The sequence below is a fragment of the Varanus komodoensis genome, unplaced genomic scaffold (assembly GCF_004798865.1).
Source record: "Varanus komodoensis strain SLA01 unplaced genomic scaffold, ASM479886v1 scaffold12, whole genome shotgun sequence".
In the NCBI taxonomy this organism is placed as follows: domain Eukaryota; kingdom Metazoa; phylum Chordata; class Lepidosauria; order Squamata; family Varanidae; genus Varanus; species Varanus komodoensis.
Genome location: NW_025335349.1, coordinates 1,598,968 through 1,616,246, shown reverse-complemented (window position 1 = coordinate 1,616,246; position 17,279 = coordinate 1,598,968). Strand labels below are relative to the sequence as shown.

At 40.1% G+C, this 17,279-nt stretch overlaps 1 protein-coding gene across 30 annotated transcripts in view; it reads left to right on the top strand.

The window, feature by feature from the left end:
* Window positions 1-17,279, top strand: part of DST (dystonin) — a 370,183-nt gene that overhangs the window by 264,895 nt on the left and 88,009 nt on the right. For 28 of the 30 annotated variants that reach the window (XM_044421565.1, XM_044421571.1, XM_044421551.1 and 25 more), the window contains 6 exons: window positions 3,230-3,298; window positions 5,046-5,281; window positions 5,613-5,742; window positions 7,919-8,118; window positions 10,408-10,903; window positions 11,984-13,458. In XM_044421565.1, the coding sequence (XP_044277500.1) occupies window positions 3,230-3,298; window positions 5,046-5,281; window positions 5,613-5,742; window positions 7,919-8,118; window positions 10,408-10,903; window positions 11,984-13,458 (2,606 nt within the window). The remainder of the gene's footprint in view (window positions 1-3,229; window positions 3,299-5,045; window positions 5,282-5,612; window positions 5,743-7,918; window positions 8,119-10,407; window positions 10,904-11,983; window positions 13,459-17,279) is intronic. The other 2 variants (XM_044421575.1, XM_044421547.1) reach the window with 1 other exon arrangement.

Below are 17,279 nucleotides of genomic sequence, written 5' to 3'. Positions count from 1 at the left end.
ACAAGTGCCTACTTGCTGTGTGGATCAAGGATGATAACTCCTGTTTTTTTATGTGATCCTATTTTAAAATATATTCAGTGTTACAAATGATAGAATATATTTACTTATAATTTTGTAGTATCTACTGATTCCTAATACATCCTGCAGTAAAAGCCATGAAACCTCAGGGGAAAGCACTATAGGAACTTAAAATGCTAATCAATCTTTTGTAGGATCATCAATTCGTATTGGCGGTCTAGTTTGTACTGAAACAGTATTTTAAAAGGGTAAAATGAATATTCTAAATTCAATCACGAAATGTGTTAATCACTTTTGTATTGGTTTCATTATGAAAGTGCAAGGGTTGTGGGTATTGTGTTAATAAGAATGCTTTCCACAGTGGGGGGTATAGAAAACTCTCATGATTGCATTATGAGAACATCTTGCTTACTTGGCCGACTTATTTTCTCCCACCATTTCCCAGCTGCCATTAGGCTAGCACTCACCTTGCAGCTGGTGATGAGAGGCGAATGTTTGGCCTTCTCCAAGGCAACCATTAATTCAGCTTCATTAAATCATGATCTTCAGTCTCTCCACTTACTTAGACATGCAATAGGTTCTACTGAGTCTGGTTATTCCCTTCATAAATAAGAGGCACTTTGAAACTTAATGAAATTGGCTTTGGAGCAACTAAAAAGGAATGTTTCTGAAGCCAGTTTTATGAAGTGGGATAACTGGTATAGACGAAAGTGGCATTTGGACAGTGGTTCTGTTTGTACCAGAATGTAACTGAAAACTGCTCAGACAACATTTTCTCAGCTTACCAGTGACACATGCCACAGTGAATCACCATGATAGGCAGCCATTTTGGCTTGTCACAACCACCCCCCCCCGCACTTTCTCTTTTGGAGATCACTGTTCGCAGTCTCCAATTTAACACCCAGAGACAGCCCTTCTGAAGTGCGCAAGTGGCACATGGGGTTCAGTCCTGAGCGGTTGTGTATACAATTCCGCTGGTAATTTTCTGCCAGTTATCATCTACCTTTGCTTCTGCAACCAAGTGAAACTAGTTACAAGCTGATTGAGGTTGAGCTGATCAAGGATGGATTTTATGATGTATAAGCCTGCCTTAAATGTTTTGCTGTTAAGAATTTCAGTTTTAGCCAGACTACTGTTAAGTGGCTTAGCCTAGGGTAGCCCAGTTGATTACAGTCTGAAATTCTAGAGAACTGGATTCAGCCGCTGACTTAGCTGGTTGAGCTATATAAGTAATCATCATATGAATCTCAGTTCTCCATTTGTTCAATGGGAATGCTATTTATGGGTGTTCTTAAAATGAACAAAATTGAGTGTGTTAAATGTTTGAAATATAAATTATATAGCTATATATTTGTACTGTGGTATATCCATGTGTAAATAATCCTTGGACTAAAATGGAGAAAAGAAAAGACAGCATAAGAGAAGGCCTCACATGATGGAAAAGACCTTATCCTTTCATAAGAGATGCCAGATGCTTTCTCATAAGTGATTAAGAGCGCTCCTCTGGGACTCCAGCAATCTGGGTTCCAGTCCCCACTCACCCATAGCATTCACTGGCTGACTTTGGGCCAGTCACAGACTCTCAGCCTAACCTGCCTCAGAAGTTGTTGTTGTGAGCATAACATGGAGAGGAGGAGAACTTTGTAAGCTGCCTTGGGTTCCTTGCAAGAGGAAGAAAGGAGGTGTATAAATGTAATAAGAAGAGCAGTGGAAAGTGAGAACAATGCTCTGCCTTCTCCCAGAATCTATGCTGTACATACCTGGATGAAGATATGTGTGCTTCTCTCTCACGCTGCTAGGGTGTACTTATCCTGACCAGCAGAGATAGCATGAAGGGGCACTTTGGCTTGAACACTTTGGGAGGAACCTGTTTGTTGGATAAGAAGAAAGTATAGCTAGTGCTTCCAGATGGGAGGCTCATAGTGCTAAGAGTCAAAAGCCTTTGTGCAGCAATTCCATCTTTTCTTCCTCAGTGGACGGAAGAAGCAGTGGGAAAGCAGAGTTGGGGGTTACAAATTGAAGGTGTTGTTGTCTGGAACCCTATAATTCAGTGAATGAGTTGCACAAAAAAAGCCTCACCTGAATCCCTTCGTACAACAAATTCTGCTGCCCACTAGTTTCCTGCAAAACAATACTTTTGAAAGCAAAGGCTTACTCAAGGTGAAGAGAGAAGTGAGCTCCAAGGATCCCCAATCCTTTTTGTGGTACAATTCCTTCACCACCAAAATATTGGAAGGGGATTAAAAACTAGGCTCAAAGGATACATTTCTTTTGAGTCTTATCTCCTCTTTTTCACAGGAACCAGATTGTAAATATTTGTTTGTTTGTTTAGGATATTTATATGCCGTCCTTTGCATAAACCTCAGGACGGCTTACAAAATATAAGAAAGAAAACTCTTGAAGTAGAATATATAGGTAGAACTTTTTAAATTAGTGGGGTGGTATTCATGGTAGTTGTTTAAGATTTCTGCAATGTTATTTAAATTAATTGCTTATTGTACAGTATGTGCTTAAAGTTGGGGATTGTTAGTGTTCACTGCAGAGTGTTGCTTTCAGTGCGAGTTTCTTCATAATGAATATCTAGCCGACTCTCAGGAACATACCTGTTCAAAATAAACCTTTAACATTTCTCACACCATTGATCCTGAGACTGTACCATGTATGTTTATGAATTACTTAGGAGGTTAGGGGACATCGCTAACGTAAGATAAAAGTATTCATGCAGCAGAGTTTTTTGCAGGTAAGGTAGTGCTGGATGCAGTTATATACTATTATGTTAGAACATTCACAGGTGTACTTCCAGAAACAAGCTATAGGGCACAACCAGATTCAACATAGAGAGATTTGTGAATGGATATTCCATTATGTTTCAAAGGCTTAAGATCCCATGGCTTAAGATCAGCCATGGCATAGGGGAGGAGGTGAGAATGCAGATCTAATTACAGGATTGGGGGGGATTTAACATTTACTCCCTGCACCCATAATATTTAAACATTTTGCCTCGGGGCAAACAGCAGCTTTGAAGGGGTGATTTTCATGGGGAAATAGCATAGCCAAAAGTGCTGATTCTTTCCTTCCCTGTCATCTGTTTTTCTATGTAACATCTACTGCGGCTGTTAGATTTGTTAGGAAAGGGATTCAAATGCAAAGAGCCTGGATGGATAGTATTTCATAGTATGTGAACACAGATTCTCGGACTTTGCTTTTTCAGCTGGAATGGGAACAGTATTAAATGGTGATGGAGGAGCTTCAGGTACCCAGGATTTCCTGACAAACAAAGGTGAGAAATAGCTAATAATGGTGTAGGGCAGCTAAATACAGTGAAGCAACAGATGGGTTGCTCCTTTTGATAGAACGTCCTGAAAACAATCATCCTCTGAGTAGCTGGGACTTTTTGCACTGTGTTGTACTCACAGCCCATACACTCTGTGCTCACTTATTTCAATGTGATATGTGCAGTGGGTGAACAATGAGTTGCAATTGACTGAGTATCAAGGCAAGAACAGGGCTTCTTGACTTCCCCTCTTCCATCCAGGAACAACTAATCCCATGTAAACAAGATTAAGTCTGCTATTTCTGTCAGATAGTGTTCGCTGTTTTAGAAAAGTGACTTGAACTATCAGATGTCTCAGGATGATAAACATATAAAGCTGCATACAGGGGAGGGCCAGACTAGAATGTGATGCTGGAGACATGGAGTTTTTCCTTTTTGTTTTAACTTCACTGCTGCTATGGGGGGGCAGGGGGGAACCATTTGGGTTTGTCTTCCCTTGGAAAATGGCCTGAAGGGAAAGGTCTGAGTTTCTCTTTTCCTAACCTGTTATTCCAGTTTAGTTTGGACACCTCTCCTACAGGTGCACATGAGAATTCACTTGCTGTTTGCAAATCAAGGAAGCATGACCTGTTCACAAACTTGAATGCAAGGGATCCAATTCTTGAGAATTTTTCACAATTTTCAGAACTTGTGCTCTTGTTCTGAAAAGGTGCATTTCCACCACTAAATGCATTTTCTTATATTAGCCAATGGGGAAAATGAACATTTCCCCCAATTTTTTAAAAGACTTTTGTGTTCAGGAATGCAACAAGGCAAAATGAACTTCAGAGAAGAATTTGAGAATTTTAACAAATACTAACATTATATGTTCATGTATTCTAAATGGCTATAGAAAAATAATTAAAAAATAACTTCAAGTTCTCCCATTTTCCTTCCCATTTCCCATTTTGGTCTTGAGTCAGAACATTAGACCATCCAACCTGATATGGACAGTATCCAGGTTGACACTAATGCATTATGTTGCACTAAAGTAGATGACTTCCAGTCCAATGTCAAAAGTGTTATCTGGTGCAATGGATTTCCTCATAAAACCCATTGCATCAGCTAATGCTGTTGCGGTTATGCTTGAGATTGCTTACGTTGCCCTTTGTGTCTTCTGACTGGCAATGGGTGTTCAAGACAGAGGCCCTCCAAGCATGGCTACCCAAGTTCGTTTTAAGTGGAATTGCCAGTGACTGAATCTGCAAAGCTCATGCTCTGTCATTCAATGGAAAGACCTCCTTCTGTGTGAATGGGTCTTTGTGTTCAGGTAACAGCTCTGGAGACAAGAAATTTTAACTGACAGAAGCAATAAACCTGCCCTCACTGCAGTTTTTGGTTAACAGGTGGATTGTCTTAACTCAGAAGCTGGAATGTGTTAGGTTGCTAATAACAAAGTAATTAACCTTGTTTCAAAACCTCCAAAGAACATAATGTTGACTTCACATAGGATGTGCCTTGTGACCTGTCCGGTTCTTTCATGAATACTTATTCAGTATCCTCTTCTGACAGCTTGGGGCTGATTCCTAGTTCTCATTCTACCCACATGTATTTCTCAGCCGTGTAGGTAAGAAGTTACTGCAATACGCTATGCTGGGCACTATTTGATACATGACCTTAAACTTTTAATACATAATGTTTACAGCCCCATCAAATGTCTATCTTAAGATTTTTTTAAATTAAAGAAATAAAGGTATGCACACTTTTCTCACAGAACTGACCACTGTCCAACATAATATGTCAACTGTAAGCCGTAATTATGATGATTTGGGAGCAATGCTGAAGGAAAGACGATCAGAACTGGAAACTATGCTTTCAAATATGCAAAACATTCAAGCAGAATCAAATTCAATGATGGAATGGCTACAGAAAATGGATACTGCGGCAAGCAAATGGGAAACTGCTCTTCTTGATGGGGAAGCAGTTAAAGAGCAAGTGGATCAACATAAGGTAGTGTCTCTGTGCCCCCCCCAACCCCCCCATCAGTTAATGATAATTAATGTTCAAAGTGAGCTTCCCACACAGATTAATGGAAAGGGGATATTTAATAATGTATGTGTCCATACAGAGGTCTCATAAAAATGCTTACAGGGGACATAGGAGGATCAGGCAAATTGCATACCTGCAATAAAAACAGGGCACATTCTTCAGACCAGTGCTGGTGGGGTAAACAGATTGAACAGCTTCTTAGACAGATTAAGAACCATCTCAGTGAATTAACCCTTTCACAAAATATGTTTGCTTAATCCATCCTTAAACCTAACATATTCATTCTTCATAGCTATTTGAAACAGAACTGAAACAGAATGAGAATAAAGTGCAGGAGTTGAAAGACAGAGTCACAGAGTTGTTGGAGAAGAACCCGGACTCTTCAGAAGCACCAAAATGGAAGCAGATGTTGGATAAAATAGGTATTGCACTGAGCCTTGTTCTAGACAGAAGATAAGGCTTGCAACTGATAAACTTGATTTGTTTAATCCAAATACTTACAACTGGCTTCTGTTTTTAATGTCTTTAGTGGTACAATATTATCTTTTCAGCATCATCTACACTAGCCTTTTTCAACTGGGTACCCGCCAGTTGTGTTGGACTACACCTGTCATTCCAACAGATCAAAACCATAGCCAGGCTTGCGGCTACTGCTGTTGGGCGTTGCGGTTTAGCACCCCTGAAGGTTGCCAGGTTTGATATGACTGGTCTACACAGCCACATGCCACAGTATTTTCTCCTGTAAAGTCCCATTGCTACTGCGCCCTTTGGCTATGATCCTGCATACCATTATGTATCTATGTATATTTATGTTTGCTGAATGTATACCTTCAAGCTGGCCTTCCTACTCCATATTCCAATTAACATAACTATATTGCAGGAGCTTCAGAACTAAACTGTTTTGAGTGTTTAAGCACACAGTATTTCTGTTGTGCTAATGAAGCCCATTCAAGGGTACTAACCTTGTAGACCTAGCATGTGAAGCAGCCTTTTGGGCATTTTCCTGTGCCCTTTTGCATACTAAGATGCATTTTCAATCAGGTGTGAGATTTTAGTGCCCTCTGGTCATTTTTTAAAAACATTCTCCTTAATGTTTTTGCCAAAAATTGAACAAATGACCATGTTTGGACAATAAGTGTATGTAATACAGGGTATAGATTTCTTCTCCTTCAGGAATTCTGCATATCTCAAAATAAATGTTAGCTTGAAAGCTATCCTGAGTTTTTTTGGCGGGGGGTATATATTAATAACTGTGATTCTGAAAGTTGTCCAAAATGTAACAATAGGAACAAAATCTAAATGAAAATGTGCCAAATATATGTATAGATAAACCTGAAACACAATAAACTGGAGTTTAGCATAGATGCGTATAGGTTACGTTACTAAAACAAGCTTTATTTTGCAGCACTAGGGAAAAATCACAGCATCCCCAGTAATAGCAGTATATACAGGAAGAAGCAAGAGAGGAACTAAAGCATGAGGCGGGCTTAATGGATAGTTAAGCCTGTTAGTTGATCCTACTTAGAAATGATCAAACAAATCATGCCATGTTTTCTGTGTGAATACATGGCTCCTGTAAACAAAATACTTCATAGCAGCCAAAGTGTGTCAAGGTATTGCCATAAAACTGGTTCTGCAGCCCTTGACCTACTGCAGAAATCGGGCAGAGTACTCTCACACCCATTTTCTCAGAGATCTTTAGCCACCCTTGGCAAGTCCCTGAGCAAATCCTAAAGCTTCTCTTTGTTAACTCTTTCCTCCCAAACAAAAATCCTTCCTGCTATGGCCACCTGGCCTGTGAAGACACAAAGTCTTTCCCTCCTTTACCCCATATTAAAACTTCACTGGTGCGGAAGTGGAGGAACACATGTTAGCCAAACTGTGGGTTCTTAAGATGGAAAATAGGATGTTTGGATTGTCCCTTGTGTGAGCATTTTCATTTTCTAGCAGTTCTTCAAAGTGATGCAGCAAACTAGGATTAAGCTTGGACACTATTTTTGGCCAGAGTTAAGCATTATGCCTGAATCCACCCACCATATATGTGAGCTGGGTCTACTGACTACTGAGTCGTTAAAGCTATGCTGGTATGTTCTTCAATGTGGGCAAAGAATACTTTTGGAAAAGAAGGATCCTGTTTATACTAGCACTCTTCTTTCTCCACATGACACCCAAGCACCTTTGGATCATTTGAAATGAAAACATGTGGAGGTTGCTGAATGTCCAAAGCTGTTTGTGTGAAGCGATCACTTGCCATGCGTTTGTGGGAAGTTTTAGCAAGACTGAAAATGCCTAGGAAATGGGCTTTGTAGTGGTAGGATGAAAATGAACATAGCTCCATGGGGAGCAGCATGCCAGGCAGAGCAGCCTCCATGAAATTATGTTTCAAGTGTCATTTTACAGATGAAATACAGATATTTTATGAATAACTTTCCTATTTTACACCAGGTGTAAATATTGTAAAAATACTAGATCAGCTAAGAGAAATATGAATGCTATGCATAGTGGTCCATGCACTACTGGTTTAGGAGATTTAGTGTCTAGTCCCAGAGTTCATATGAAGGTTTGCTATTTAAAAATTCAATTTTTATTTTGCCATAGATTCCAAATGGAAAGAACTCAGCCAGGTAGCAGCTGACAGGCAGAAAAAATTGGAAGAGTCATCAAATTATCTGACCCAGTTCCAGACAACAGAGTCTCAGCTGAGACAGTGGCTGGTGGAGAAGGAATTAATGGTTAGTGTGCTTGGGCCACTGTCAATTGAACCAAACATGCTCAACACACAGAAGCAGCAAGTTCAGGTAAGTACTTGGTTCTACTGCATTTTGTTTTGTAGTAAAGACACTTTTGCTTATTAACTCACAAATAGCACCATGATAGCTTCATGGTAGGACTTCCTCAGAAGTTAACAGACTCATTTATCAGCAAAACTAATTTAGTTTGCCTTTTAATTTCTTATTCTTTGCAGATAGTTTGTAAAACAAATATGAAAGGGCCAATGAGCAATCTGTTTTCTAGTGGTAATAATAGCAATGGATTAAATATGATCCTATTTCTCAAAAGAAGTCTAGGTTAAATCTTGACATTATTTCCTTGTAGACATTAAACTTGACTTTTTAAGCAGTTACGCTTTTTATAAAATATTTCAGTCCCATTGGTATTGAATTTGATTGAATTATGCATAATGGCATCCATCCAGATAACATAAGCTATGACCAAATCTTGTTCAGAGCAATGGGATTTAAGTTAGCTGCAATTAGCTTGTTGCATTGATTTCAACAGGGCTTAATCACAACTCAAATTTAGCTGGTTTGGGGCCAAAGTTTGTCATCAGTAAGCTCATTTAGTCATGCACAAAGGACTCAATATGGCCAGCTAGGCTTTTGCTATTTTTTAGGGTGGAAATGGAAGGAAAAACCCTCTTGGGCACAATTTATTCTGACAACAAAATCTTTTGTGAAACTTGATTAGGAGAGAAATTAATAAAAAACCCAGAGCAAATGAAAAGGTTGGACCAAGGCTTAGTCAGAGGAGACCCCCTAAAGTCAATGAGATTGATTTCACCAGATCTGTTCTACGTGTATCTAAGACTGGAGTACAACACAAAGTTAGGATTATGATAAGGCATTTTTATATGAAATGGGACAGAGAGTAGTAGTGGTACATTGGCATAGTTTGACTATTGCACCCCCCCCCCCAACCAACAGGGTTCTAAACGGAGTTCTGTAGTGCAGAAAAACAACATGGAATAATGAGCTAGGGAGAATCCGTACATATAGGAGATTTTATGTATCCCCTCCAAGTTCCCCATCCTCATCCTTGCTTCCCATTAAATTGCCAAAAATGGGGCTGGGAACACCCATTTACCATTATATGGTTGTGTGCTCTTAGAAGTCAAGCAAGAATTTGTTATCAGTTTTCTGTTGTTCTAACTCCATTGTTTCTTATCAAATATTGAAAATAATGTAATCTCAGGGCATAGTTCAATACTTAAACTTAATATTTTATTACTCCCTTTAAAATATCTTTGAAAAACTTCATTATATATTCACATTTCCAACAAATATGAAAATATGTACTTATTCCACTGCCATGAGATTGATTGTACCAAATAATGGGAATGAAAAATATGATTATCAGTTGTGTGATTAGTACAGCAAAGTTTGTAATACAGCTATTAATGATAAATTAACTTGTGATATTAAAGTGAGAAAAGGGCATATACAGAAAGATAAGTTTAATGAGATTTGGGATGCATTTATTGAGTATGGGTTTAAAAAAGGGAAAAGATTTGAACCATTGAAAGAATCATTGCAGTTTTGGAAGGGGGAAATATCCTGAAAAAATGTTTGAATGAGTTTTTCTATCTGTAACATGTATCCTATGGTCCTGGCACTGTGGGGCACTGTATTTTTAAGATGTATTTTAATTGCATGTTTAATTTTATGTTTTTTATTTTAACTGAGAGTTTTTTCTTTTTTTGTATTTTAGACTGAAAAATTATTAAATTTTTTAAAGAAGTTAAGCAAGAGACTCACCCCAACTGTGGGCTATAGGGTCCAGTTTACAATGTATGTTTGTCACTCGCAGTTCTGTGGCTTGTTGTTGAATATATGAGTTTCTTGCATCCAGATGTTTTGATTGTGGTTGTTCCAGGTGTTACGAAAGCAAGTGTTTAAACTTTGATGGCTGCTTCATCCACATGTGCCAACACTTAACAAATTAAAACACTTTATTTAAAATTGACTTTCAAAAGGGACTAAAAAGAGGAGGTGAGAGAATGCCAGACTGGCACTGCAGATATCATTCTAAGTGATATTTTCTGCATGGCAGAGTTGAAAGGGACACATTTCTCCTCTCCAAGCAAGGTGGAGCATTGGATCAGCACATCTGGAGCAGGTTTCAGGGATGAATGTGCATACATGAACTTACCTTCATATTAATACTGACAGAAGAACTTTTAATGGCCAAGAGCTATTTTACTTATTCAACAAACTAGGATACTAATGTAGATTAATAGCTGCTAACCATTTGGAATACATGCTTCCCTGCCCTTTCCTGAAATTTATATTCAAACACTCTCTCCTCAGATTCTCCTCAAAGAGTTTGACACCCGAAAACCCCAGTATGAGCAACTGACCACAGCAGGACAAGGGATCCTGGAGAGGCCAGGTGAACACCCACCTTCGCACGAGGCAGTGAAACAGCAACTGGCTGCTGTGGCGCAGAAATGGGATGGCTTAACAGGACAGCTGAGTGACCGATGTGACCGAATTGAGCAAGCCATTGTCAAAAGCACAGAGTACCAAAGCTGCCTGAGAAGCCTTTTGGGGAAACTCAGCCTCTTGGATACTAAACTCAGCAAGAGCCTGGCTGTCAGTACAGACCCGGAGGCTGTGAAGCAGCAGCTAGGAGCAGCCAGAGAAGTGAAAGAAGAAATAGAACAAGAAATGGCACACATAAATGCTGCTCAGGCTCTGTGCGAGGAATTGTCAGCACTGGTAGCAGAAGACTACTTGAAAGCAGAACTCACGAGGCAATTAGATGGTGTCTTAAAATCCTTTAAGGATATGGAACAAAAAGCAGGTTAGTGTCAAAGCAAGAGTGGGAAAACAAGCAAAATCGAAAGAGTGGGAAACACTGTTCAATTTATCTAAACAAAAGTGGACTTTGCTAATTACCCTCCAGCATATTTCATCTCTGGAAAGAGATGAAATTCAATTCGGGGCCTAGATGGTATGGACCGTTGGGTGGATACAGCTGGATTTTGCTATCTGTTGCCAATTACTTGGATTTCTCTATTGGAAATGCCAAATGTCAGTGGATTATGCACATGAGGGAAGTATTCCTGCGTTGCAGTCTCAGGCAGGAGATTCTGTCAGATGAGCTGCAATGCCTTAATGCAGGCAGCTTGACGTTATTCTGTCTATTCACTGAAGGCTGGATTCAGTGGAACTCATGAGAGTGGCATTCTAGGGATGGTTGGTCCCATGGCAAAAAAGGCATAACCAAAGGCAACGGGATCAAAACTAAAATACCAAAATGGCTGCAGGTTTTACCTTAAAATTCTTACTGCCAACAGTGAAACATTTCAGCCCTTTAGAATGGGAAAAAACCAATCAAAAGCCAGGAAGCCATCACATCATTGGGAGTTGGGAGAAAGGAGATGGAGCAATGGAAGGGGCATGTCCTGCTGGTTACTCCCAGAGGACTGGGTGTGGACCCTGGGCAGGCTAGATTTAACCTGCACCCCACTGCAATGCGCTTTTGATGCACTTTCTTCCATTGAGTTTGGGGGGAGCAGGCCAAGCTGAACATTGTGCACAGGATCTCATGTGTGCTTGTGCGGTTTATTTCTGAGGTGGTTGCTGGCATCTCCAGAGAACAGTGGGTCCATGATTGCCAAGGTTTTTGCTCCTTCTGAGATTATTTTAGACTGCAGAATTGTCTCCCAATATACTGTTATTCATCAAATGTAACACTGGATTTTTCAATCAACAAGCTCCAATGATGAACACTATAAAAATGTTCCAGTTGCAAAAGGCTTTCTCTTCCTAGACCATTGCTTTTTCCTCTTGACTGAAATAAATTCCACCATAATTCTTGCACCACCTGCTAGCACCTAGCACATCGGGTTTTAATCTGTTTTCTTTTGGTCCTCTGCAGACAATCACATTGAACAACTTCAGTCAACGTATGCCAGTTCTCACCAGTTCCAGCAAATGTCTAAGGACTTTCAGGCCTGGCTGGACAAAAAGAAAGAGGAACAGAATCAGTCTCGTCCCATCTCTACCAAATTGGAATCTCTGTGGGCATTAATTGATGATCAGAAAGAGTTCAAGGCTACATTGTCTGACCAGACTGGTTCTTATGAAAAAATAATTGCAGAAGGTGAAAATCTTCTTCAGAAAACCCAAGGAGCGGAGAAGGCAGAGCTGCAGTCCCAGCTGAACTTGCTCAAAGGTAACTGGGATGACATGAACAAGCAAGTCAAAGAAAGGCAAGATAAGTTAAATGATTGTCTGGAAAAAGCCCTCCGTTACAAAGAGCAAGTAGAGATCCTACAGCCCTGGATATCCAAGTGCCAGAGTAACCTGTCTGAAATCAAAATAGGCATAGATCCTGTTGAACTAGAGAATTCCATCATGCAGCTGAAGACGTGGCAGAAGGACTTGGACAAACACCAGGGGACTTTGGAACTACTAAGTAATGCAGCTGAGGCTTTCCTTGGTGCCTGTCAAACAGATAAAGATGTTATTGAAGAGGAAAAGGCATTGCTGAACCAGCAAATGGATATGGTCACAGAACAGTTACATACTAAAAGAGATGGTCTTGAAAAGATGGCTCAGAGACTAAGAGAATTTCAGGAATCATCCAAGGAGGTTAAAGAGCAGCTGAAGAATGCCAGAGAGCAGCTAGAAGTTCATGAATCTCTTAAGCCCCAGACATACAGTAGCAAACACTTGACAATTATGCAGGGTCAGCAAAAAGCACTTCAGACTTTAAAGACTCAAGTGGACTTGACAAAAAAGCTTGCTCAGGAACTGGTAGTGGATGCTTCAGGTTCAACAGGTGTCTCTGACCTCTTGTTGCAAGCAGAAGCACTGGAAGGAGAATACAGTTCTGTCAGCCAGCAGGTTGAAGATACATGTTCCTTCATGGAGACTAAGCTTCAGGGAATTGGCCATTTCCAAAACACCATCAGAGAGATGTTTTCTCAGTTTGCAGAGTTTGATGATGAACTGGATAGTATGGCTTCTGTGGGTAGGGATCTGGTCACCCTGCAGTCACAGCGCAAGGATATCAAGACTTTCCTGAAAAAGCTGGAGGAACTCATAGCCAATAATGAAAATGCAAACAAGACATGCAAAGTGATGTTAGCAAGTGAAGCTGAAGCTTCTCCTGACCTAGCAGGTATTAAAAGGGACTTGGAGGCTCTGAATAAACAATGCAACAAGTTGCTTGACAGAGCAAGAGCCAGAGAAGAACAGATTGAAGGGACCATTGAACGTGTTGAAGAATTCTATAGCAAACTAAAGGAATTCTCCAAACTACTTGGGGAAGCGGAAGAACATGAAGAGTCCCAAGGTCCTGTTGGAATGGAAACAGAGACAATTAATCAACAGCTAAATGTATTTAAGGTAAGAAGCCCTTTCCCTGTTTTTAAAGTATTAGAATTCAGATACTAAATTACAAAACAATGTTCGACTAAATTTCAAGTAAATAAAATGAACTATAACATAAGTATTGTGAAGTGAACACTACTCCCAAGTTAGATCCAAAGCTTCCCACACTTGGTTGTTCCCACTGTTTCCACTCATAGATAATGTGTCTTAGGAATTACATACAGTTTTCCTTTATCCCAACAGAGGGTGCTTTTTGTCTGTTTAGGCTGCATAAGTGCTAAAACGCATTCTTTCCAAAACCTTTTTATTTTCCCAATGTTTTAAGGTTTGACTGTTTTAATATGAGTTTTATTGTTGATTGGTTAAGATTTTGACTAGGATGTTGTGTTTTATTCTATTTTGTCTTATTGTTAAACCACCCTGAGACCATGGTAAGGGATGGTCTAAAAAAGTTTTAAATAAATAAATTTCAACTTGAGAATGAAGGCATTTTTAAAAAAGCAAGATTCTTGCTAACAGATTAAAATATTCCTTCTAACTTTAAAGGAGAAATAAAATCAATGAGAAACAGTTACATCTTTAAACGTTCATTAGCATTGCATTGATTATGACTCCAGTTGTCTGACAGCTTGCAAGTAGCACAGTTTTCCTCAACTGGGCATGTTGGCTGGGGATTATTGGAGTTGTAGTCCAGCACTTCTGGAGGATGGCAAATTGGGGAAAGTTGTCTTAAGGAACTGATGAATTCTCTGTGGGATGTTGTTTAAAGCATTATGTTCATAGAAACTTTACCATAATTCAGCTTTGGAGTGCTTCAGCTTCCTGGCTTTCTTTTCCTCCTTCCTCTTTCTCACGTTTATCATGACTGCTGGTAGCTTTAAAGCTGACTAAGCCAGGGAAGGATGTGCAACACTGGAAAACATATTCAGTTTGAACTAAATGGACTTTTAAAATATTTCTGACCTGATGGCTAAATGTAGAATAAGTCAGGGGCAGGAATCAGCTTCTGTGAAATTGCTTGAAATATTTTTGCAAATTTGGAGTTGAAAACTGTATCCCTAGTGCAAATTGCTTAAGTTGCATATATCTCTGCAAACCAGGGCTGACTCATTAGTGTTAAGGCATTGTTTTTGTTATTGTACTTATTGTAGCATTTCACATGAAAAGCATAGGAGCATCCTCCTCTCACTATATTTGCACACACTTCATCTTGGCCACCTTAAATTTTCTGGAAGTTGATTTCAGTTTAGTGTTAAATTTGGGCAATCGTACAAATCTTTAGTGTAAGATTTGGGCAATTTGCACAAATCTAAGCTAATTGTGAAGGCTGGGGGGAAAGGCTATAAAACACAGCCCGTTTACAAATGGAGGTTTACATGCTGCCTCAACTCATATCAGCTCAAGATGGCACCAGAGCAGGGTCAAATGAATGGAATCTGTGAGGCTAAGTAAGCACATCTGTCAAATTTTCACCACACCCCCCCCCACTGGATTTCTCTCACAACTTTAAAGCCGGGTACAAATGCACTAAATCGTGGAGATCTATCAAATGTTGATTTATCATTAATCTCATTAATAATAATAGTTATTGTTACTGTTTTCATTTCTACATGGGCAACAGCCGGAACTTTCTGGGTAGTTCACAACAATTCATAAAACAAATGCACGAAGGCAGTACAAATAACATAAAAAATTCCAATACATGAAATGTAAAGATGCTTTAAGAACTAGAATAGCTTTAATACAACTGGTAAATCTAGCTCTCATAAATGCCCCTTCATGAAATTCAGTACCCTTGCATGCTACTAATGGCTGAATTCTAAGTAGGATTAACATGGGTTACAACTCATTGTTCTGTCCATATATCCAGAAGGACTGTAGAGCGTTTATTATTTATTTATTTATTTATAAACTGTGTATGCTGTCCAATTACTTGCATCTCTGGACGGCTTACAACATAAATAAATTGACCATCCACACTGGCTGCAAATTAATAAAATACAACAATAAAATTCAATATTAAAACATATTAAAATATTGATTAAATAAAAAAGTCTTGACCTGGTGCCGAAAAGCATATAATGACTGCGCCAGGCGGACCTCTCTGGGGAGCCCATTCCTAGTCAGGGCGCCACCGCAGAGAAGTCCCTCCTCCTCCGGGTACTCTGTCTCCTAATGTCTTTCACAGAGGGTTCCCAGAGGAGGACGTTCATCACTCTGGAATTGTAGATGTCGAGGTTCTTTACATTTCCTTTGCTTGCAGTTATTATCCTACCTCCTGCTCTGGAGTCTAACTGCTACATGGTGGAAGAGCCTTCTCATGAATAGGCTACTAGATGTTGGGGCAGCACTAGGACACAAGCATCTCTGAACTATTCTGTCTTCCACTCCCTTGCAAACTGCAGCCAGAATCTTTCTTTTCCCTGAGAACAATGAGCATCCCACACCCCTGAGGCTTTGCACAGGCATGCAGCAAGAAACAGATCCTACTCTGAACAGTGTGTTAGTATCAGGCCATTGCAAATGAAAGGCAATGGGGAGAAGAGCTGAGCAGGCTGTAATTCAAGTGCTCTCTCTGACAGCTGGCCGATATACAAGTATCCGCACTGCATATTTACTTCATTTATTCAGTGCACTTTATGAAGATCAGTCCTCCTGTGAAAGACTGGATGTGAGGTCAAACAAAGGCCTGGGTGAAGGCCAGGAAGACTGAGATAAGCATTTGTTCCAGGGGGTTGTCCAAGAGCCACGACCTGGGATCATGCCAAGGATTATGTAGTCAGGAGGCTCTGTCCAAACTAGGTTCTCAGGATCAGCAGAAGTACCAATCAGGCAGGCAAAACTAAGGAGCGTAGAGGTGAGGTGAGGCAAAGGCAGTAGACCAGTGTCTGCAATTGTTCTGTTGAAAGATAGTTCTGGTTTCTGTCTTGTAACTCAGGCTCTTGTTCAGGAAAGCTGTCTGCCAAAAAATTATTTTAGTCTCTTCTGAAGCTAAGGTTCCCCAATGGCTGAAGAGAAAAGAAATGACTCTGCAGTGGACTCCAGGGCTGAAACATACCGTAGCTCAGGACTTGGGAACTACTTTCAAACCAGCAGGCAAATTCAGAGAAGCTCTTGGGGCCTGCATTCTAGTGGATAGTGTAGCCAAAGGCAAAAGGGATGGGGCCAAAATACAAACAACAGCAACAACAACACCCTAGCAAATTACTTACTGCCAGGAGTTCAGCCATAGGAGAGCATTTTAACCTTTTAGAATGGGGAAAAAACAGCACCAGGGCATAGCACAGTCCTAGAATACACAAAATCTGCTACACAGAAGAAGAGTCTACACTACCTCCTGGCTTGCTTGCTAGCTATTAACCATTTTGTAACAGCCAGACTAGAATACTGCAGTGCACGCAACATGGGGTTGCCCATGAAGAGTAGCTGGCAAATTCAGTTGGTCCAAAGTGCTATTTCTGGAGAGTGTGTAATTCTATATGATTTTACCTCTGTTGGCTGTTTATTCCCTTCTGGGCATGGTATTTAAAGGACTTCATTTTCCAGTATGTTAACTTCCCTGCTATCAATATCTGGGATCCTGCTCTGCAGCTCTCTCATCTATACAGGTGTGGGCATTTCTGGTCATGGTGCCAGTGCTTTGGCAGGTCCTCTCCAGAAAGCCCATGTCTGCCCCAGGCGTGCGTGTATTTCACGAACTCTTTAAAAGACTATTCTCTTGGGCAGCCTCTGAGAGAGGTGGAAAGTTGTTTGAACTCTTTCTGCTGCCATGATCATAGTGATTATCCTGCTGCTGCCTGTTCATTTTCGTTACTGTATTATATGGTTTACTGCTT